General features: G+C 36.3%; 1 protein-coding gene across 4 annotated transcripts in view; it reads left to right on the top strand.

Moving 5' to 3' along the window:
* MFSD14B (major facilitator superfamily domain containing 14B) overlaps positions 1-25,393 on the top strand; it is a 91,184-nt gene that overhangs the window by 23,356 nt on the left and 42,435 nt on the right. For 3 of the 4 annotated variants that reach the window (XM_023522569.1, XM_011378970.2, XM_023522570.1), the window contains exon 2: positions 7,199-7,294. In XM_023522569.1, the coding sequence (XP_023378337.1) occupies positions 7,199-7,294 (96 nt within the window). Of the gene's footprint in view, positions 1-5,693; positions 5,830-7,198; positions 7,295-25,393 lie in introns of those variants that run through there. The other variant, XM_023522568.1, reaches the window with a different exon arrangement.

Raw genomic sequence — 25,393 nt, 5'->3', positions numbered from 1 at the left:
AGATAATCATGCTAAGCGAAATAAGCCACAGAAAAAGTTGAAAATCACATGATATCACTTATATGTGGGATATAAACCTAAAAGCAACAAATGAGCAGGACAAACAAACAGATTCATGGACATGGACTGTAGACTAGTGGTTATCAGAGGGTAGGGGTTGGTGAGGAGGGGTTAGGTAGACAGTTAAAGGGGGTCAAATATAGGGGGGTAGAGGGAGGGTGAAGTGGGTAGAGGGGATCAAATATATGGTAGCTGAAGGAAACTGGACTTTGGGTGGCAACAATAGAATTACAGATGTCAAATTATAATGTCCACCTATAAATTATATAATTGTATTAACCAATGTTACCCCAATAAACTTAATTTAAAAAAAAATAATAAAAATCTTACCACCTACTCTCTTCTCTTTATTAAATATTAATTATTGGCATCTTTTTGTCAAAAAGCCCCAAGGCAGGTAGGTCATTGGCCTGTGGTCATCTTTTGAATGGGAGGAGGTGCCCCAAGTGTGGGTGGGGCCCCATGTGGGCAAGGGTGGCAGCCTGGAGATGCCGGGTGAGTGGTTGTAAAGAGGACAATAGGAAAGTAAGCAAAATGCTGAGGCCAGTGGGGACCAGGTTTCTCACAGTTGGAAAAGGTGGCATGACCTGGAGAGGGGAGAGGCCAGAATCACCTGTGGTGTTGGGCTGGAATTGGAAGTATTGGTCTGAAATCACGATTTTCATATATAAATAAATAAGCATAGCTGGGGGAAAAAAGTGATATGTATGTTCTCTTACCATTTATATAAAAGTATGTTTTTACCTATGAATGTACATTTATAAAAATATATAATTTTTAACATTGTTATTACCTTTAGAGAATAGAACATATTTATTCCCTTTATGGTTTTACAACTCTCATATAATCATGTAACAGTTGTAATTTTTTTAGCATATGTATTTCATAAAAAAAGAATTTAAAAAGGCAATAAACTTGTTTGGCTCTACTGTTTTACAAAGTATTATATGTAGGAAATGAGCTAAATACAAGTATGTAGTTCCCTTTCATAAGTTTGATATTTTGGGTCTTTGTATTTAAGCCCATCATCTGACTTTTAGGAGTATTTGTGCAGCAACTCATTGGTTGTTTGCTGTGTCCTACTTTGAAAGAAATCCCAGGGAGTAGTTGTTTTGCACCATGTCTTGTTTTAATAACTGGTTACAAACATCTGTATAGCCAGAGTGATGTTAAACCTTAAGTCATCTCTCTCCTTAGGAGAGAATCACAGTAGTTAGTTAACAGCTGAGTCTAGAAGTTGTTTTTCTTCTCAAGCAATGCAGTGTTAATTCCTCAAATTGGAAAAAAAAAAAAATCATTGTTTATTGTTTCCTATGATGGGTAACATACAGACAGTCCTTTTTGTTTCCTTACAAGCTAATTTCTAATATGCTAGGAAAATCATCACTAAGTTAAAAAAAAAAAAAAAATCCTTACATTTAGCACTCTGGAGAATCCTATGTGTAAGAGGCAGCTCAAAGACAAGTCTAGACCTGCAGTTGCTCTTGGCTCTATTTGGAGTTTATAGTTGGGGTTTATTTTTGAAAGAAATGGGCCTTAATCCATATGAATGTCTTGTCTTTAATCACATGGGCTTCCTTTCCTTCAGTGTTAGCTGCTTTTGAAGATCTTTTTTCTAAGGAAAGAGGATGCTCTTTTGGGATCCCTTACATGATTTTGGATATTCCACATGCATTACAGTTGACCCTTCATATCTGTGGGTTCCACTTCCATGGGTTCAACCAACCTAGGATGGAAAATACTGGAAAAAATATTACATAGTTGCTGATATATACTATGTAATTAGGCCTACTATGGTTGCTGTGCTGCATCTGTACTAAACATGTACCTTTTTTCCCCTGTCATTATTCCCTAAATAATACAGTATAATAACTATTTACAAAGCATTTACATTGTATTAGGGATTATAAATAATTTAGAGATGATTTTAAACATATGGGAGGGTGTGTGTAGGTTATATGCAACTATTATACCACTTTATATAAGGGACTTGAACATCTTTGGATTTTGGTATCAGAGGGGCAGAGGCTATTATCCTAGAACCAATCCCGCACAGATACTAACAGACTACCGTATATGAAAATGTGTGTGTATATGCACACACAGACACACACACACATACATACATACACACGTTTTCCTTTAACTTTAGTAAAATGCATATAACATAAAATTAACCATTGTAACTGTTTTTAAGTGTATAGTTCAGTAGTGTTAAGTATGTTTATATTGTTGTGCAACCAATCTCCAGAACTTTTTCATGTTGCAAAACAAACTATAGCCATTAAATAATAATTTCCTGTTTCCCCCTACCCTCAGCCCCTGGCAACCACTATTCTACTTTTTTTTTTCTGTGTTTGATTACTCTAGATACCTCACATAAGTGAAATCATACTGTATTTGTCCTTTTGTGATTGGCTTATGGCACTTAGAATAATGTCCTCAAGACTCATCCATATTGTAGCATGTTCTACCTGCTTATATTAAGTTAGATGACACCCATTCTCCCTCACCTCCCAATTCCACTAATAGTACTATAAATTGTTGTTGTTGTAAATAATGGATCCTTTATTTTCTTTATTAAAATTATTGGGATGACATTGGTTAATAAAATCAAATAGTTTTCAAGTGTACAATTCAATAACATGTCATATGTATATTACATTGTGTGTTCACCACCCAAAGTTAAATTCCCTTCCATCACCAAGTATTTGACTCCTTTTACCCTTGTCTTCCTCTTCCCTCTCCCCCTTTCCCTCTGGTAACCATTAATCTGTGTCCATGAGTCCTTTTGTTTGCCATGTTTGTTTGATGCTTTCAGTTTTATATCTTACATAGTGAAATCATATAGTCCTCAACTTTTTCTGTCTCACTTATTTTGCTTAGCATGATAATCTCAAGATACATCCATGTATCGCAAATGGTAGTATTTCATCTTTTCTTATGACTAATATTCCATTGTATATATGTACCACATTTTCTTTATCCATTCTTCTATCTAATGATGGGCACTTAGTTGTTTCCACGTCTTGGCCACCGTGAACAATGGTGCTATGAACATCAGGGTGCATATATCTTTGCAGATAAATGTTTTCAAGTTTTTTGGGTAAATACCCAGAAGAGGGATTGCTGGGTCATGTGGTAATTCTATTTTTAGTTTTTTACTTTTTTGGTCTCATCTTCAGAAGGTGATATCTCAGCAATTCTTGTTGCCCTTTCTGACCACAGATGTCTATAACATCTAACTACTAATCTCTTTAAAGAAAATATTAAAATGTTTGAATGAATATTCTTTAATCTCACAAATATTTTATCGAGTTTATGTTTGGGCTGACAGATGAGATTGGAGAAGTATAAAAGAGACCTCAAAACAGTCTTAAAGTTTAAATTTAATCATGAGGGCAAAAGGGGGTTATATCAGTTAATAATTGCTGCATATGAAATACCCCCAAATTCAGTGGTTTAAAACAACCATTTGACAGTTTTTGGGGTTAGCAATTAGGGCTATACACAGCTGGGGGTTCTTCACAGGATTTGCTTGGAGTTATTCATGCTTCCACAGTCATCTGCAGGCTTGATCAGAGTTGGGTTATCTAAGAGGGCTTTGCTTCTATGTCACGCAGTTGGTGATGGCTGTTCACTGATTGGTCTAAAAGGCGTCAGTAGGAAGGGCCTCAAATACTGTCACCCTTCTGGGCCTAGAAGGGATTTCTCCACTTCTTCTTAAAGGCCTCTGGAGACCTAGGTTCAGAAGTCCATATTGTCGCTTCACCTGACATCTGTTGGCTAGAGCAAGATGTTAGGCCAGCCCCAGTTCAGCAAAGTGGGAGAAACAGACTCCACCTATTGATGGAATCGTCAGCACAGTCATGTTGCAAATATGTTGTGTGTACAGGAGTGGGAGGAATTTGTTGTTCATTTTTCATAGTCTTATACAAGAATGATAGGATGAGATTTGTATTTTAGAGTAATCACACTGGGTGTAATGTCAAGAAAGATTTGGAAGAGGGCAGGGAAGAGAAGTCAAGACAGGGTTAAGAGGCTATTGCAGTCATCTATGGGAGAGATGGTAATATGAATGTGTAAAGACATTACTACACATTTTTCATCCTCTGCTTCTAAATGTCTCAAGATATTCCATACAGATTTGTAAAAGGGCAAAATGGAGAGAGGAGATATTGACCTGATCCAGAGAGGCTGTACTAGATCAGGATCAACTGGAAATAATTGGTTAAGTTTTGATAAAGCCTTTCTATTAGTTCAGATAATTTAAAGGAGAAATCTGTGATACTTATTCCCTCAGCATGCTGGCCACTAAGAGCTTAGGAAGAATTGAGTGTAAGGAAGATTTATTTTTGTTACCTTATATCCAGTTTCCCATACAAAGTTCTCATCATATCAAGGCCCGCCTGCTGCATTTTTCTCATACATTATTGGGTAGGGATACATTATAGTTCAATTAAAGTAATTGAGGTAGAGGTGAGAGTATTAAAGTTTTGCATTTTAGAAGAGATGTTTGTTAGTTGACATTTCGAAATATATAATGTGTGAGCAAATGTGGGTTGTCTTTTTTTGCAAGGTGTTAAAAATAACAATAGCATAAAGATATATATTCACAGACTAAAGTGTATATCTGTTTTTCTGTCTAATCAGCGTTGCAAGCACATGGATCTCTATCCCATTGGTCTCCATAAATAGAGATTCATTGCCTGGAAAAGAGCACCAGACCACAGAAACCGCAAATGAAAAATAGGGTAGTTCTTCAGTTCTCCCTACTTGTAGCTCAGAGTTTTTGAGATTTCTTGTAATGCGTGATGCTTGATTAATAAAATGAATGATTCCAAAGGAATAGTTAGGCTATTTATTGACATATTCACCAACCCACTATTTTGAAGCAATTGCTTTGCAATGTGGGGTGGGTGACTATCAGAATTTTCACTGTAATAATTACGAAATTATTAGTAAAAGCATATAGGCTATTAAATTTATTTTTGCCACCACTTCTACTTTTGTAATCATACCCATTCCATTTTCACATTTCCATGATTGACTTAAAATTGTCTTTTTTTCCAGGTAATTTGAGTCAAAACCCAAAGTTCACATATTGTTTTTCGTTAATATTTCTTAAATTTCTTTTTGTCCATTTTACTAACATAGTTCTCCCTCCCTTTTTTTTTTTCGTTGCCTATATATCACTTGTTGAAGAAAATTGGTCAGTTGTTTCAATTTCTTTTTTTTTCTACATTCTGGGTTTTGCTGTTTAAAAGACCCAAGGAAAGACATTAGTCTCAGAGCCTTCTTCCATTTCATATATTTTGTTGAGCACTTGTTACTGTAGTGGAGTGAGAGAAGGGCTATTTGGGATACATCTTTGAACAAAACAGACAAAAATCCTTTCCTTCATGGCATTTACACTCCCATTCCAGGGGAGGTAGACAATAAACAAAAATGAATTGTAAAGTTTGTTAGAAAACAATAGAGGGTAACAAGGGAATAGAGAGTGTAGGACCTTGCTGGATGTGTAAGATATGTAGCTAAATGCAGTGGGAGCCACTGAGAGTGGAGCAAAGGAGTAATATAATCTAATTTACATTTAAGCAGGTCACTCTGACTGCTGTGTAGTGGATGAAGAGGCAAGGGTGCAAAGCTCCTGTGTAATCCTGGCAAGAGATGGTATAGGATTCAATGGGGGAGAGCCTGCAAGCAAGGGAGTAGTCAAAGGACAGTTGGCCAGGTTTCTGCTGGAATGACTGACACAAGGTCTCAGAGGTTAGTCACAAGTCTCAGCTGAATAGTTACTAACAATCTCCATTCACTATTCTGTTGATAAAGGACTATTGTAAACTGGTGCTTTTTGAAGGTTGTATTATGTTAATGGCTTTTGATTTTTTTTTTTTTTTGAGTTGTTAGGTGTTTGTTTCTTTTTTTTTCTTCTAAACTTCATAAAATGCTTTCTGTTTTGCAAATGTCTTATTTAGTGGCATTTAAAATTGTTCTTGGTTCTTTTTGAAAAATTTCAAAACTACAAAAAAATAAAAGAATAGTAAAATGAATAGTCAGTCCCTTCATCTAAATTCAGCAATAAACATTTTGTAACATTAGCTTCAGAAAATATATATGTACCAATTTTTTTTTTTTTTTTTTTTGGCCAATCCATTTGACAGTAAGTTGCAGACATCAAAAACACATAAGAAATTTAACATCAATACCATATGATTATCTAATATATATAGTCCATATTCAGATTTTTTATTGCTGTCCACTTTTCATCTAGGATTCAGTCCAAGGTCTCCCATTTGGTTGTTATGACTCTTGTCTCCCTACTTTTACTTTTGTCTTTTATGACATTGAGATTTTTAAGGAGAACAAGCTAGTTGTCTTGTAAAACAGCGGTCCCCAACCTTTTGGGCATCAGAGACCGGTGTTCCTGTGTGATCTGAGGTGTGCCTCATGATCTGAGGCAGAGATGAGGAGGTAATGCTAGCACTGGGGAGCAGCTGCAAGTACATATGGAAGCTTCTCTCGCTCGGGCCACACACCTGCTGTTGGGAACCCCTGTTATAGAATGTCCCACAGTCTGGATTTGTCTGATCATTTCCTCATGATTAAATTCTAGTTAAATTTAATGCAGATGTTCTTTTACCTTTTGAAGATTTAAAAATATAAACATAGGAATAGTGTAGGTTTTATAAAGTCTAAGTGTTACTTCTGTTTCTGCAAAGTGCTAGCGAAGCACCTGTTCTTGTAATAAGCATTGTCACAGAGTCTGAGAACATTAATTGAGGGGAATTTTAGATTTCACCTTCGGAAGTCACAGACTGCAGAAAAGTAGCAGAATGGGCATAGTCTTAAAACAAAATAGAAACAGAAAGCTGGATTTTGACACCTTCAAGACCCAGTTGATTTTTTAATAAAGCTGTATTGATGGGATAAGTAGAACCTCTATAATCTTGGTACTTTCTGTAATTAGGGAAGATGAATGAATTAGGGATACCATAGAATGAAGTTTCATCTGACATATTAATAATAGGTCCTAAGTTTATAGAATGTATATGTGTGTGTGTGCGATACCATCTTAGGAGAATGGATTTTTTAAATCTTTGCACTATTTTTCATAATAACTTTCTTCCTTTTTTAGCTACAAGGCTTTAGCCGACCAAGTGTATACCATGCTGCTGTTGTCATTTTCCTTGAATTCTTTGCGTGGGGCCTATTGACAACTCCAATGTTAACTGTAAGTATTGCTAAACTAGATCATGAGAGCAAAAGAGTTCTTAAGCATATGTTCATATGGCTATATGTCTAAGTATGTGTCTGAGAGTAGCTCTTGACAGTAATTTAAGACTGCTTATTCCATTGGGTTGTTTCCACCAGCAATAAAATACCCAGACTGTTCATTAAATATTCCTGGGCAGCAAGGCACTCCCACTGAACCAGAATCTTGGTTCATAGCGAATGAACTATATATATATATTTAGGAAGAGCATTAAAATATCTTAGAGGAAATTATCACAAAGCTTTGAAGTTTGTAAATTACTTTATATGAGTGTAATTGCCTTTGACTTAAGAATATAGTAAATAGGAGATTGCTATTTGTCTGCAGAGGCTGTATTCAGTTTCTTAGAAAGAACTTAGATGTATGGTATGGTTAGCGGGAAGAGAGATGCTGAAGAAAAGATTGAGGTATAGATTTTAGGTGCCTAGTAATGATTTAACACTTAATTTTAATAAAGACATATTTTAATTGGCCTTAAATTTCAATAGTCTTAAATTGTTCTTTACATATCACTGGTGGTTAAAATCCTTACCCGGAAGCCAGTCAAGATGGCGGAGTAGGTAAATGCTGTGTTTGCCTCTTCTCATGACCCCATTAAAATTACAACTAAAATAGAGAACAGTCAACCTGGAGAATCACCTGAAGACTAGCTAAGTGGAACTCCTATAACTAAGGTTATAAAGAAGAGATCATGTCGAGATCAGTAAGAGGGGTGGAAATGTGAAATGGGCTGGTCTCACACCAACACGTGGCTGTTGAGAATCGAGAAGGGTATCTCAGCTGCAGAGGTCCCTGCCAAAAAGCAAGGGGTCCCAGCCCAGGGATCAGTACTGAGAAAAGTAGTCCTCACAATAGCTGGCTGTGAACATCAGAGGCAATTCTGTCCTGTCCTGGTGAGATGGAGGGGTGCTGGAAGCTTAGGAATCCTCTAAAAGGCCCATGCACATACTCACTGACTCCCAATCATTCACCCTAAGCTCTAGCAAAGAGTCAGTTTCTCAAAAGGTACCAGAGACATACAGGGAGAAACGGATTTGTGTGTCTTCAGAGTGAAGGCTGCCATTGTCCCTGTGTTGAGCATTCCCCCCACACAGCTGCAGGGGCAGGCGGACGCCAAATCTGAACCTTTATTAACCCGATGAACATAGCTCACTCATTCTCTGAGACCTCACTCCACCCAAATTGCACTCTGCCCTTGGTTATTTCAGTGCCTATCCCTCACAGGCAGCTTATGCTGCAGTCTTTCTTTAAAAATTTCAAAGTTCTGCTGGCCCCAGGTAGGCGGCAACTGCCCTCAGTGTACCCTGCTCATTTTGCTGAGTGACCCCAGGCCAAATGCAGGGGGCAACTGGCCTTGAGTCATAGTGTGGAATCTCCCACGTGCCTCTGGGCCCAGCACAGGCAGTTGCCGACTGTGGATCTCTTTGTAGCTCCTGTCAGATGGGCCCAGGCCGGGCACAAGCAGCACCTGCCCTCAGCCTGTACTGGAGACCCTCCCAAGAGGCCCCAGAATCAACACACAGTGGCCTACCTCAGACTACAACAGCGTACCACCTCTTAGATCCACAAACAGCATACCCAGAGGGTAGTTTCAGAAGTCACCAGAACATGCTGGGGCAAATCCTGCTCCGTGGAGTCAGCCCCCTCTGTAGTTGTGGCCAGTTTTCACAGCAAGTCAGCCTGAGGGTCAACCTTACCCATGGACAAGCCAACAGCAATCAAGGCTCAACTATGACAGAAGGGCACACACAATCCATACAAGGGGCACTCCTAGACACCAGGCTTGGGTGAACAGGGAGACTGGTAGATGTGGTCGGTCTGCCTAATACATAGAAGCAAACAGAGAGGCAGGCAAAATGAGACAAACATGTCTCAAATGACAGGACAGAAGAAAACTCCAGAAAAAGAGCTAAACAAAATGGAGGCAACCAATCTACTAGATACAGAGTTCAAAACACTGGCTATAAGGATATTCAGTGCACTTAGAGAAAAATAGATCAACTCAGAACTTTAACAAAGAGATAGTAAAAAAGGTCATAGAAACCATGAAAGAGTCAGCGATAGAGTACAGTAACAAAGAATATACTAGAAAGAATCAATAGTAGATTAATTGAAGCAGAGGATTGAATCAGCGATTTGGAAGACAACACAGCAGAAAACACCCAATAAGAGTAGCAAAATTTAAAAAAAGAATTTGAAAAATGAGGATTGTTTAAGGAACCTCTGGGACAACTTCAACTGTACCAATACCAAGCACATCATAGTACCAGAAGCAAAAGAGAGAGAGCAAGGGATTGAAACCTTATTTGAAGTAGTGACTGAAAACTTGCCTAACCTGGTGAAGGAAATAGACATACAACCCTAGGAAGCTCAGAGTCCCGAACAAGATGAACCCAAAGAGGCCCACACCAAGACACGTCATCATGCCAGTTTAAGGACAATTTAAAAGCAGCAAGAGAAAAGCAGTTAGTTACATGTAAGGGAGTTCCCATAAGACTGTCAGTTGATTTCTCAACAGAATTTGCAGGCCGGAAGGAATTGGCACAAAATATTCAAAGTGATGAATTGCAGAGACTTACAACCAAGATTACCTAGCAAAGCTATCATTTAGAATCAAAGGACAGATAGAGCTTTCCAGACAAGAAAAAGCTAAAGGAGTTGATTACCGCCAAGCCAGTATTACAAGAAATGTTAAATGGACGTTTTTAAGGAGAAAAAGAAGAAAAACATAGATGTGAATAATAAAATGACAATAACTACATACATGTCAATAATCACTTTAATGTAAAGGGATTAAATGTTCCAATCAAAATATAGATGACTGAATGAGTAAGAAAATAAGACTCATACTTATACTGTCTATAAGAACCAACTTCAGATTGAAAGACACACAGAGACTGAAAGTAAAGGGATGGAAAAAAAAATATTTCATGCAATGAAAATGAAAAAAAAAAACTAGGCTAGCAATACTTATTTCAGACAAAATAGACTTTAAAAGAAAGGATAGTCACATCAGAAGCATGGTGATGTAAGGGGTCTCCTTTGTCTCTCCCCTTGAAATTTCAACAAGTTGAATAGCTATAATTCAACAAGGATTTTCAGCCTAACGTACAAACACTTCTGAGAGGTCTGCACATTGAAACATCTAAAGATGGGCAAATTGGGGCAACTGGGAGAAAGGAATGGAGAAGAGCAGAGATGAGTGCCACAAAAACAGCATGGATATCACTATGGGACTCAAGGAGAGAGGAGGAATCAGGTTGTTGCATACACTCTCATTAGCCCTGAGCATTCCTGCCTGAGTGATTAGCATATACTATGCCTGAACCCGGCCACTCAGCAGGAGGTGAGTGGCAGGCAAGCAAGCGAAGCTTCTTCTGTATTTGCAGCTGCTCCCTAGTGCTAGCATCATCGCCTCGGCTCCACCTCAGATTATCAGGCATTAGATTCTCATAAGAGCACCAGTTCCTGGTGTCAGAAAAGTTGGGGACTGCTGCAGTGATCTATTGAGGCAGAGACCAGAATACAGAAGTGCAACAGCTGTGTTCTAGTAGCTGCCACTGCCAGGCAGAAAACAAATTCACTGAGCCTGACCAACTCTCCCCACCCTCCCAGAACTCACTTTTCCACATCTTGCCAGAACTAGCAGCAGGCCTCAGAAAAAAACTATCAGCAAGTGTCAGACAACAAAGCAGAGTATATACAGCTCAGACAACTGAAGACACAGCTTTTGAGAGACAGATGCACGCTGCTACTAATCCCAGTGATGGGTGGAGATACAGAGGTAAGGCAGCTGAGGTCTGGCAGTCACCATTACTAGGAGGAAAACAAAGCTGCAAACACACCAGCTGCTTCTCCCAACCTACCCAGCCACCACAGCATAGGCTACTGAGGCAGCACCGGCCCTTTAGGGGCTCAGAACCCAATCATCTACCACATTCTTGCACAGGGGTGGAGCCCTGGACCAAGGCAACCTGGTCACAGAGGAGACACCCATCTCCCCAGAGAATAAAGGGCAAATTTGTTAATTCTCATAAATGCCAAAGTAGAGAAATAATCCATCAAATACTACGAACAACCAAAGTAACGAGGCAGCTCAGAAAGAAAATGAATTATCTCCAGAAAACAAACTTAAAGACGTGGAAATATGTGATTTAAATGACAGAATTCAAGATTGCAGTTCTGAAAAACTCAACAAGATACAAGAAAACTCATGCAGTTTAATGAACTCGGAAATAAAGTTAGCAAACAAAAGGAATACTTTACCAAAGAGATTGAAACATAAAGAACCAAATAGAAATTCTGGAACTGAAGAACTCCATAAAAGAGCTGAGGAATGAAATAGCAAGCGTAGGAAATAGAGCTGACCAAATGAAGGAAAGAATTAGTGATGCCAAAGACAAATCTGGAAATGAAGCAGATGGAAGAAGAGAGAGACTTGAGAGTAGAAAAAAAAAAATGAACTCTACAAGAACTATTTGACACTGTCAGTAAAAGCAATATAAGAATAATGGGTTATACCAGAAGGAAATGAGAGGGAGTGGGGAACAGAGGAGCATATTCAAACAAATAGTTGACAAGAATTTAACAAATCTAAGGAAAGAACTGGATCTTCGAATCCAAAAAGGCCCTCTCCAAGGTACATTATACTAAAACCCAAAAACTAATAACAGAATTCTCAAGGCAGCCGGGGAAAAGATGACGGTAGCCTATAAAGGAAATCTTATTAGATTGAATTTTTAAGCAGAAACTCTACAAGTTAGGAGGTAGTGGAAACAAATATTCAAACTATTGAAAGAGAGAACTTACCAGCCTAGAATAATTTATCCAGCAAAGTTATTCTTTAGATATGAAGGAGAAATAAAGACCTTTCCAGACATACAGAGGCTAAGGGAATTTTCTGCCACGAAGCCTGCATTACAGGAAATAATGAATGGGGTCATTCTATCTGAAACAAAAAAGATAAAAAAATATGAGTAGGATGACTAACACAGAAGCAGGAAATTGCAACCCTCATTTAGAATAGGGTATTATACCTTAAATATTACATAATGGTTAAAGGAGGCAACATTTTTAAAAAGATGACAATAGCTACTGCAGCTTGGAAATGAGCTTACAACATACGTAAGGATAATTTATGACAACAAAAACAAAAGGGAAGGAGGTAAAGTTCTGAATTTACAAAGAAGAATAGAGATTAAGATACATGCGGAAGAGAAAAGACAACTGTGCATATGAAACTTACTTTTACATAAACTTAATGGGAACCATACAAAAAATCCAGAACTGAGACATTTAATGTAAAAAAAAAGAGGACAGAGGGAAAAAATATAGAATACCACAAAACTAAAAGCGCACAAGGGCAAAGAAACAATGGAGACACTGAGCTACTAGAAAACCGAAGATAAAATTGCTATAGGAAAACCTCATATATTAATAATTGTCCTAAATGTAAATGGACTGAACTCACCAATAAAAAGGCACAGAGTAGCAGATTGGATCAAAACACAAAACCCAACCATATGCTGCCGTCAGGAGACATATCTCAGCTGCAAAGAGAAATATAGACTCAAATTGAAAGGATAGAAAACAGTACTTTTAAGCAAATGGCATCTAGAGAAGAGTGGGTGTAGCCCACTTTTACAGATACTTATATCTGCTGAAATAGACTTCAATAAAAAAGGTAACGAAAGACAAAGATGGACACTTCATAATGATAAAGGAGACACTGCATTGAAAAGAGATAACAGTTATCAATATATATGCTCCCAATCAGGGAGCACCAAAATATATAACAACTACTAACAGAACTAAAGAGAGAGACTGACAAAAACATAATTATAGTAGGGGACCTAAATACTCCACTGTCAGCGACAGATAGATAGATCAGAACAAATTCAATAAGGAAATAACCTTAAATGACATATTAGACCAATTGGACATAATCAACGTGTACAAGAGCCTTTCATCCCAAAACACCAAATTATGCATTCTTCTCTAGTGCACATGGAACATACTCAAGGTTAGACCATATGTTGGGACACAATACTAGCCTCAACAAATTCAAGAAGATTAAATCATACTAAGCATATTCTGTGACTACAATGCTTTAAAATTGGAGATACTTAAAAAAGAAAGTGAGTAAAACCACAAATACATGGAGATTAAACAACATGCCACTAAAGAAAAATGAGTTAAAGAAGAAATAAAAAGAGATCAAAAGATATGTAGAAACAAGTGAGAGTGAAAATACAACTTGATCAAAACTTTGGGGATACAGCAAAAGCAGTAATAAGAAAAAAGTTTATATCATTACAAGTCTATCTCAGGAAACAAGAAGTATCCCAAATAAACAGTTACATCTTGAAGAACTAGAAAAGAAAGAACAAATTAAGCCCAAAGTCAGCAGAAGGAAGGAAATAAAAATTAGAGCAGAGTTAAATGAAATTGAGAACAGAAGGACAATAGAAAAAAATTAATGCAACAAAGAACTGGTTCATTGAAAGATCAGTGAAATTGACAACCCCTTGGCTAGACTCACTAAGGAAAAAGAAAAGAAACAAAATCAGAAATGAAAGAGAAGTTATGACAGATACCACTGAAATACAAAGGATCATATAAGAATACTATGAAAGATGATTTGTCACCAAATTCAATAATCTAGAAGAAATGGACAGATTCTTAGAAATCTACAACCTTTCTAGACTGAATCACGAAGAACTAAATCTAAATAGACTGATCAAAATTATGGAAATTGAATCAACCAACAAAAACCTACCAAAAAGTAAGTCTAGGACCAGATGGCTTCACTGGTGAATTCTTGCTAAACATTCAATACCTGTTTTTAAACTCTTCCAAAAAATTGAAGAGGCAATACTTCCTAACTCATTTTATATAAGGCCAACATTACCTTGATACCAAAACCTTGTAAGAATAACACACAAAAAGAAAACTACAGACCAATACCTTTGAAGAATACAGATGCAAAAATTCTAAACAAAATTCTAGCAAAACAACAATACTTTAAAAAAGATTACACATCGCGATCAAGTGGGGTTGGTTCCAGAGGCACAAGGGCGATTCAACATACACAAATCGATTGATGTGATACACCACCAAAACAAAGGATAAAAATTATATGATCATATCAATAGATGCAGAAAAAGCACCTATTTGACAAAATCAAGCATCCATTTAATACATAAACTCTCAGTATTGTGGGAAGAGAGGGAACATACTTCAACATAAAAAAAGGCCATATGTGTCAAACCCACAGCTAACATCATACTTAAAGAGGAAGAGCTGAAAAAATGTTTTCCTTAAGATCAGGAACAAAACAAGAATACCCACTTTTACTACTTTTATTCACATACTATTAGCATTCCTAGCCACAACAATCAGATAAGAAAAAGAAATAAAGGGCATCCAAACTGGAAATGAAGAAGTAAAACAGTCATTATTTCCAGATGACATATTTTACACACACACACACACACACACCCCTAAAGATTCTACCAAAAAACTGTTAGAAAAGATAAATGAATTCAGCAAAGTAGCAGCATCCAAAATTTGTATTCTGAAGTCAGTTGCATTTTTATACAACAAAAATGAACTATCACAAAGAGAAATTAAGCAAATCCATTTTAAAATTGCATCAGAAAAACAAAATAAAATACCTTGGACTAAATTTAACCAAGTAGGTAAAAGATGTGTACTCGGAAAACTATAAGACAATGAGATCAACAAAGAAATCAAAAGATAATGAAGAAAAGTAATCGAAAAAGTAAAAACACTGAGAGGAGTATATACTGCGCTCATGGATAGGAAGTGTTAACATTGTTAAAATGTTCATACTACCTAAAGCAATCTATAGAATTTGATGTTATCCCTATCCGATACCAGTAACATTTTTCACTGAAGTAGAACAAATAATTCTAAAATTTATGTGAAACCACAAAAGACCCTAAACAGCCACAGAAATCTTGAGAAAGAACAAAGTTGGAAGTATCACATTAACTGATATAAAACTATACTACAAGGCTATAATAATCAAAGTGCCTTGGTACTGGCATAAAAACAGACATAGGAATCAATGGAACACAATAGAGAACCCACTCACCTATAAGCCTGTGCCTATATGGTTAATAAATCTATGATAAAGCCAAGAATATACAGTGGTATAAAGACAATCTGTTTAATAAATAGTGTTAGGAAAACTGAGCAGACACATGCAAAAAAATAATACTAGGCCACCTTCTTACACCATGTACAAGGATAAACTCAAAATGGATAAGACCCGAAACCATAAAACTCCTAGAAGAAAACACACACAATAAACTCTATGACATTGCTCTAGAAATTTTTTTTCTGAAATGTTACATTGGTCAAGGGAAACAAAAGAAAAAAATAAATGGGACTACATCGAACTAAAAAGATTTGCACAGCAAAGAAATCCATTAACAAATGAAAAAGACAGCCTACTGAATGGGAGAAGATATTTGCCAGTGATACATCTGATAAGGAGTTAATATCCAAAAGTTATAAATAAGTCATACAACTTACCACAAAAACAAACCATCTCATTAAAATGGTCAGTGGACCTGAATAGACATTTCTCCAAAGAGGACATAGAGATGGTCAGTAGACACATGAAAAGATATGCAACATCACTAATCATCAAAAAATGCAAATTAAACCACAATGAGATATTACCTCACACCTGTCAGAATGGCTATCATCAGTAAATCAACAAAGAATAGGCGTTGGTAAGGATTTGGCAAAAAGGGAACTGGTTGTGCATTGTTGGTAGGATTGAAAATTGGTGCAGCCACTATGGAAACCATTTTGGAGGTTCCTCAAAAAATTAAAAATTGAACTACCTTGTGACCCAGCAATTCCACTTTTAGGTATTTATCCAAAGAAATCCTAAACACCAATTTGAAAAGATATATGCACCTCTAAGCTTATTGCAGCATTATTTCTAATAGTCAAGATGTAGAACCATCCTAATTACCCATCAGTAGGAGATTGGATAAAGAAGATGTGCACACATGTGGGCCCACACATGCACACATGCAATGGAATATTACTTGGCCATAAAAAAGAATGAAATCTTAGCCATTTGGGACAACATGGATAGACCGAGAAGGTATTATGCTAAGTGAAATTAGTCAGACAGAGAAAGGCGAATACCATATGATTTCACTTATATGTGGAATCTGAAAAACAATATATACTAACAAAACTGATTGTTGCCAGATGGGAGGAGATTTGGGGTGCTGGGTGGAAAAGAAGTACAACTGATAGTTACAAAATGGGGCGTGTGTGTGTAAAGTATGGCATAATGAATATAATCAATAATATTGTAATAACTATGTATGGTGCCAGGTGAGTACTAGACTTATTAAAGGATCACTTCGTAAATTGTATAAATGTCTAACCATAACTGCTGCACACCTGAAACTAATATAAAATAGTAGGAAATGTTAACTGTAATTGAAAAAAAAAAAAAAGTCCTCACCCACTCCAGGGTATAACATCTGAATTACTTTTCTGTCACAGTTTAAGAAGGTGAGTCTTGGCAGGTAATCTTCCGAGCTAGTAAAATTAATATAAATCACCATAGTTCACAAAGTGTGCTCAATTTGGTAAACTTCACAGTTGCATTCTGTTTTTGCAAAACTATCACATTTACATAAGTAGATTTTTTTCCAATTAGAATTACAGAAGGTTAGTCTGGTCTCAAAACTGTCAATTCAAAATGATTTTATATTTCTCTAATTTAAAATACACCTTTATATATGATTATGCTGCGGAAGATGATGAAAGTGAAGCCATATTAAAATAGAGCCAGAGTAGCCGTTTCAGAACTGCCCTGCATGTCTTCTTTTCCTTATCTTCTGAGAAGTCACTAAGAACTAGAATATCCTCTTTGTAAGGACTGATGAAATTGGACTTTTCCAACGACTGAATTGCTAACTTTCAGTGAGGTACATGTGTAGCCTTTAGCTTGATGACTGAATCTCAAGCCATTCTATGAAATACAAACCTAAACTTACCTCGTCTAGTACTAATGAACTCCTCTTTAGTACAGCTTACCTCATCTTCCTCTCTTTTTTCCATAATAACTTTCTGACTCTTTCCTTGTTAGGGTGGCAGGACACTATTTGGGCTTCTGCCTGAATCTGTACTTCCTAATTTGCAATTCTTTTGATACCAAATTAAGCCTTTTGTTCGATTATCACCTCCTAGATTTTTATGTTGATGGTGCCCTATGTCTCTAACATTACAAATCTCAATAGAAATCTACAAAGAAAAAAAGAAATCATTGATGGTTAATAAATACTTTTCAGTCACCATTTTGCCTTATAGAAGAGAATCCCTTTGGATACAAATAAACTTTGTTTCCAAATTAGGTTAAAAAAGTAGAGGACTTTAAAAGGTGGCTTATTAGCCTTAGGTAAGACTTTAAAGTTTTTAAATCTTCTGGCACATTTAAAATACAGCATGATTAATTAAACTTAGATGGCAGTTAACTTTAAAAAATTACCTGTGTTTCTAATCCTCTCCTTTTTTTATTAAGTTTATTGGGTAACATTGGTTAATATGGTTATATAATTTTCAGGTGGACATTATAATTTGACATCTGTATATTCTATTGTGTGTTTACCACCCAAAGTCCAGTTTCCTTCAGCTACCATATATTTGATCCCCTCTATCCACTTCACCCTTCCCCTACCCCCGTATATTTGACCCTCTTTAACCGTCTACCTACCCGCTCCTCTCCCACCCCTCTACCCTCTGGTAAGTAACCACTAGTCTATAGTCCGTGTCCATGAGTCTCTGTTTGTTTGTCCTGTTCATTTGTCGCTTTTAGGATTCTATCCCACATATAAGTAATACCATGTTGTTTTCATCTTTTTCTGTCTGGCTTATTTCGCTTAGCATGATTATCTCAAGGTCCATCCATGTTGTCGCAAATAGCAGTATTTCATTTCTTCTTATGGCTGAGTAATATTCCATTGTATATATGTACCCCAGCTTCTATATTCAGTCATCTATTGTAGGACACTTCAGTTGCATCCATTTCCTGGCCACTGTGATTAATGCTGCTATGAATATCAGTGTGCAAATATTGTTTTAGATATATGCTTTTAGGTCTTTAGGATAAATACCCAGTAGAGGGATTGCTGGATCATATGGTAGATGAATTCTTAGTTTTTTGAGGAACCTCCATACTGTTTTCCATAGTGGCTGTACTAATTTGCAGTCTACCAGCAGTGTATGAGGGTTCCTTTTTCTCTGCATTCTCTCCAACATGTGTTACTAGTTGTCCTGTTGATTATAGCTGTTCTAACAGATGTGAGATGATATCTCATTGTGGTTTTGATTTGCATTTCCCTAATACCTAGTGGTGATGAGCATCTTTTTATATGTTTGTTGACCATTTCTGTGTCTTCTTGGGAGAAGTGTCTGTTCCGTTCCTCTGCCCATTTTTAATTGGATTGTTTTAGGCAATTTTTGTTGTTGTTATTGAGTTGTATGAGTTCTTTGTATATTTTAGATATTAGGCCCTTATCAGAGGCATTACTTACAAATATATTTTCCCATTCAGATGATTGCCTCTTTACCTTGCCGATGTTTTCTTTTGCTGTGCAAAAGCTTTTTAGTTTGATGTAATCTCATTCGTTTATTTTTGCTTTTACTTCCTTGCCTTTGAGGTCAAATTCATAAAATCCTCTTTAAGTCCAAGATCCATGAGTTTAGTCCTTATGTTCTCTTCTATGCTTTTTATTGTTTCAGGCCTTATATTCAGATCTTTAATCCATTTTGAGTTAATTTTGGTTTGTGGTGATAGACAACAGTCTAGTTTCATTCTTTTGCAAGTGGCTTTCTAGTTTTCTCAGCACTATTAATTGAAGAGGCTTTCTTTTCTCCACTGTATATTTTTGGCACTTTTAACGAAAATTATTTGCGCATATAAACATGGGTTAACTTCTGGACTCTCGATTCTATTCCACTGGTCGGTCTGTCTGTTTCTCTGCCAATACCATGCTGTTTTGATTACTGTCACTTTGTAGCAGAGTAATGCCTCCAGCCTTGTTCTTTTTTTCTCAGGATGGCTTTGGCGATTTGGGGTCTTTTGTGCTTCCATACAAATCTGATGATTTTTTGTTCTTTTTCTTTAAAAAATGCTAGTGGGATTTTGATGTGGATGGCATTAAATCTGTATAATGCTTTAGATAATAAGGTCATTTTAACGATGTTGATTCTTCCAATCCAAGAACACAGAATATCTTCCCATTTCTTTGTATCTTTTTCTGTTTCTTTTAAGAAGGTCTTATAGTTTTCATCGTACAGGTCCTACACATGTATCATTAGATTTATTCCTAGGTGTTTTATTCTTTTCGTTGCAATTGCAAAAGGATTTATTTTTTTCCACTTTGTTTTCTAACAGTGCATTATTAGAGTATAGGAACGCTATGGATTTTTGAACGTTGATTTTATATCCAGAAACTTTACTGTATTTGCTTATTATTTCTATTAATGTCCTTGCGGAGTCTTTAGGGTTTTCTATATAGAGAATTGTCATCTGCAAATAGTGACAGTTTGATTTCTTCACTTCCTATTTGGATGCCTTTTATATCTTTCTCTTGACCGATTGCACTCACTAGGACCTCCAGTGTTATATTGAATAACAGTGGTGAGAGTAGACAGCCTTGTCTAGTTCCTGATCTTAAGGGGTTTTTAGTTTTCACCATTAAGTATAATGTTAGCTGAGGGTTTGTCATATATGGCCTTTATTATGTTAATGTACTTTCCTTCTATACCAATTTTGTTAAGTCTTTTGATCATAAATGGATACTGAATCTTGTCAAATGCTTTTTCTGCATCTGTTGATATGATTCTTATTAATTTGTTTATGTGATGTATCACATTAATCAATTTGCGTATGCTGAACCATCCCTATGCCTCTGGGATGAAGCCCACTTGATCATGGTGTATAATCTTTTTATTTTATTATTTTATTTTATTTTTTTAAATAATCTTTTTGTTATGTTGCTGTATTCAGTTTGCTAGTATCTTATTTAGGATTTTTGCATCTGTGATCATGAGAGATATTAGTCTTTAGTTTTCTTTTTTTGTGTTATCTTTACAAGGTTTTAGTATTAGGGTAATGTTGGCTTCATACTGAGTTAGGAAGTTTTGCCTCTTCTTTGCTTTTTTGGAAGAGTTTGAGGAGAATTGGTATTAAATCTTCTTTAAATGTTTGGTAGAATTCATTGATGGAGCCATCTGGTCCTGGACTTTTGCTTTTTGTTAAGTTTTTGGTGATTGTTTCAGTTTCCATACTACTAATTGGTCTATTTAGATTTTCCAGTTCTTGATTCAGTCTAGGAAGGTTGTATCTCTCTAAGTACTGGTCCATTTCTTCTATGTTAAATTTGGTGTTATACACATTTTCATAGTATTCTTGTATGATCCTTTGTATTTCTGTGGTGTCTGTTGTAATTTCTCCTCTTTCATCCCTGATTTTGTTTGTTTGTGTCCTTTCTCTCTTTTCCTTAGTGAGTCTAGCCAGGAGTTTGTCAATTTTATTAACCTCAAAGAACCAGCTCTTTGTTGCATTTATTTTTTCTATTTTTTTTGTTTGTTTATTTGTTTGTTTCCTTTCAGTTTCATTTAATTCTGCTCCAATTTTTATTATTTCTTTCCTACTGCTGATTTTAGGCTTCATTTGTTCTTTATTTTCTAGTTTTTTAAGATGAAGCATTAGGTTATTTGGGCTCATTCTTGTTTTTTTGAGATAGGCCTGTAATGACATGAACTTTTATTACTGCTTTTGCCATATCCCAAAAGTTTTAATATGTTGTACTGTCATTATCATTCATTTCTATATATCTCTTGAAATCTCGTTTTATTTCTTCTCTGACTCAGTCATTCTTCAGTAGCCTGTTGTTTAATTTCCATGTATTTGTGGTTCTTCCTGCTTTCTTTTTGTGGTTGATCTCCAGTTTCAAAGCATTATGATCGGAGAATATGCGTGGTATGATTTCAACCTTCTTATATTTGTTGAGGCCATCTCTATGTCCCAGTATGCGGTCAGTCCTTGAGAATGTTCCATGTACAAGAAAAGAATGTATAAGCAGCTGTATAAGTTTTGGGATGGAAGGCTCTGTAAATGTCAATTATGTCCAGTTGGTTTAATATGTCCTTTAAGGATGCTATTTCTTCATTGATTTTCTGTATGGATGATCTGTCCATATCCAACAGTGGGGTATTTAAGTCCTCTACTATGATAGTGTTTTGGTCTGTTTCTTCCTTTAGTCTGTTAGTAATTGCTTTACATATTTCTTGGCTCCCTGTTTGGGTTAATAAATGTTAGATGTTAATAAATGTTATGGCTTCTTGGTGCATGATTCTCTTTATCATTATGAAGTGTCCCTCAGTATCTTTCTTTACATTTTTATTTCAAAGTCTATTTCTTCTGATATTAGTACCACTACTCCTGCTTTTCTCTGACTGCCATTGGCTTGAAATATCATTTTCTACCCTTTTACTTTTAGACTATATTTGTCTCTGGAACTGAGGTGTGTCTCCTGGAGACAGCATATGATTGGGTTTTATTTTTTGGTCCATTCTTCATCTCTGCCTTTTTATTTGTGAGTTCAGTCTGTTTGCATTTAGGGCGATCATTGAAATATGAGGTGTTTCTATAACCATTTTATCTTTTGCTTTCTGGTAGCTTCTTGTTTCCACTGCTTCCTTGTCCTTGTGTTCCTGGGGGTTTTTTTGTTTTGTTTTAGGTTTTGTGAAATTTCCTTCTGGTCCTTCTTATTTTTGTATACTTCAGTTCTGAATCTTTGGCGTGTGGTTACCATTACAGATATAGTGAGGATAGTAACATATGTATATATTCCATTTTCTTCTGTACATGCCTTATCTCCACTTCCCTTTGCAAATTTGGATCTTTGAATCCTTCCCTTTTCTGTTTTGTCTCAATTTGTCCCTTTGTATGCTGAATGTTCATTACTATCTTGCCATAGCAAATCTCTTCTTATTCTTTAAACTTACAATACCTTATTCTTACTAAGGGTCGCATTCCTCTGCTTCTGTTTGCCTGCTAGTTTCCTTAGTCCTAGTTATGTTTTTTGGGGTTTTTTTTTCCATTTTGTTTTAGGTGAGCTGACCCCTTTCAGTGTTTCCTGTAGTGCAAGCCTCATAGTGGAGAATTCCCTCAATTTTTGTATGTCTGGAAAGGTCTTTATTTCTCCTTCATGTCTAAGGAAGAGCTTAGCTGGATGCATTATTCTTGGCTAGTAGTTCCTTTCATTTAATAGTTTGAATATTTTATTCCACTCCTTTCTTGCTTGTCAGGTTTGTGCTGAGAAGGCCGACGATAATCTAATGGGTTTTTCTTTATAGGTTACCATCTTTTCTGTGGCTGCTCTGAGAATTCTGTCTTTTTCATTGATTTTTGATAACTTTAATAAAACGTGTCTTGGAGAAGACCTTTTTTGGGTTGAGATCATTGAGATTTGGGGAATTCTCATCAACTATTTGTCCGAAAATGCTTTCTAATCCCCGCTCCTTTTCCTCTCATTCGAGAATTCCCATTATTCTTATGTTTCCTTTCCTGATAGTATCAGGTAGTTCTCGTATTTCTCTTTCATTATTTTTTTTCTTCAGTCTCTCTTTTTCCTTCTGATTTATTTCTAGATATCTGTCTTTGATATCACTCATCCTTTCCTCCATTTGGTTGACTCTATTTCCCAAGCTTGCTATTTCACTTTCAACTCTTTCAATGTTTTCTTCATCTCCAGAAGTCCTATATGGTTCTGTTTGAGAGTTTCAATCTCCTTGCTAATAAACTCATTCTGCTAATCTAGTTGTTTTTTAAATTATTGGAATTGTTGATATGAATTATTTTGGATCTCACTGAGTTTTTTCCGAAGTACCATCCTGAATTCTCTTTAAGTTGCATATTTCTATGTCCTTGAACTTATTTTCTGGAGATTTTTCTCTTTCTTTCTGAACTACCTTGTCACCATGATTGTTCATGGTGTTTATGGACTTTTTCTCCTCCTGGGCATTAATGGAAGTGTATTCTGCTTTTTTTCCAGAAAGAAGATCTTTTATATAAAGGTCTCTCTTCAGCCTACTGCTAACAAGGTGTTTTTCTTTTTGTTTCTAGTAGGTGACATCTTAGCCTCTTGGATCCCTGCTTTGTATAAAGATTTAATAATGCCTTTTTTTTTCTTATAAACATTCAATGACATTTGCTACCTTCAGATTCAGTTCCTGTCAGTGTTAGCGATAGTTTCGGTAGCATTTGCTCAGATTCCCCTGGGACTCCACAGTGTTAGGTTTTGGAGGATATGGGGAGAAGTGCCCTCTGGGTTAGAGAATGGGAGCTGTGGCACATCCTGGCATTTTGCAACCCCAAGCTGGTAATAATCAGCTGTTGCTTCTCTGCTTTCTGCCCTGATCCATGGGCAGTGCTGCTGTGTGGAGTTCACAGCTCTCTCAGGCAGGGCTGTTCAGGGGACCCACCACCCCTTTCCACACCTTCTCTCCTCCTCCTCCTCCTGCAGGGAGCTCATGTTGCCAGAGGCTGCTTCTTTGTTTCTCCCTGTCTACCACCCAACTCTCACAGTTCTGACATGTGGTATTCACACGTGCATATGTGAAGGTCAGGTGTTTCTTGTTGAAATTTAGATGTTCAGCTTGTTGTTATTTCAAGGGGAGAGATCTGGAGACATCTCTTACTCCATCATGCTCTTGACGTCACTCCCAGATGGTTTTGTCAGTTATTTTTTTAAAGTGATGAGCAAATGTTATTGTATTTTATGTTTAAAATAGTCTTTCCCAAGAGTAAAGGTGATATTTACCTCGAGTTTTTTTATATAGAAAGATGTTAAAAATGAAAGCTTTCATCTTATATGAGATATTTAATATACCTTTTATAATTAGGTTACTTTATTATGTTAGCAGTTACCAACTTTTATAAATTATATACTTTATTTAATTTTTTTGAACTTAGGATAAGTTAGAATAGAATATTGCTGTTTTATTTACAGCTGCTTTATTTTATGAAGTATTTTAATCCTTAGCTTTAAAAAAATTTATTGACTTGTTTTACTTATGTCTCTGATAAAATTTCATTGTTTTCTTCTCTCGGAAAATATAAAAGTTTTTAAAAGCAGAGGTTGAAAAATTTTGCAGGAACTGCCTGCATCATGGCTTTTTTACCCAGAAATGGCCTCTCATACTGCCAGAAATTCCATTAGATCTATTTAATTTAATGTGCAACTCAAGAAGTGCATATGTTGACATTTATAAATGGATATGGTTTTACCACATTAAGGAGGTCATCTCTTATTCCTAGACTGAATCAGCTGCACAAGTGAATGCATGCTTCCATCATTTTGAGTGTAGAATTGTTTAGAGGAGGTCAGAGATCGGGAGTATGAGGATGGAGCTGGGGGCAACGAATCAGCACTGGAGCCCCTTAGACATCATGAGGGCAGCTCTCGAGTTGCTGGCACTCCCCCAACCCTCTGTTTCCCACTGGCAGAAGCTATGAGGAAGCCTATGGACAAGGAGTGTCTGAATAATATCTGTAGGCTCTCAGCCTTGATGTGACAGAGTGTAGAAGGGAGAATGTGAGGCTGAGAAACAATGGATATATAACTGTCACTCCTAGGATCAGAGAAATATTTTTAAAAATATACTGACTTTTGTATCTTGCTCTTTCACCACATTTTTGTGATATATGTGACAAATTATTCAACAATTCTAATATTGATTTGTATTCCTTTTTCCTTAAAGAACATTTCTATATTTTTGTATCTATGAAATTTGTTATTTTGGGAAATTTTTTTCTGAGAACATGAATGATTTTCCATCATCAAAGATATTTTGTGTCCTTCATTTCCTTTTTTATTTTTCTAGTACAAGCAAGTAGAGGTAAATACCAGTAGCTGAGATGAGAAACTTTCTAAACCTTAAAAATAATGTTGTTAGAGGAAAAGTTGGAAATAATTTCTATGAATG

The sequence above is a fragment of the Pteropus vampyrus genome, unplaced genomic scaffold, assembly GCF_000151845.1.
Source record: "Pteropus vampyrus isolate Shadow unplaced genomic scaffold, Pvam_2.0 Scaffold349, whole genome shotgun sequence".
Lineage (NCBI taxonomy): Eukaryota > Metazoa > Chordata > Mammalia > Chiroptera > Pteropodidae > Pteropus > Pteropus vampyrus.
This window is presented reverse-complemented; position numbering and strand designations above follow the sequence as displayed.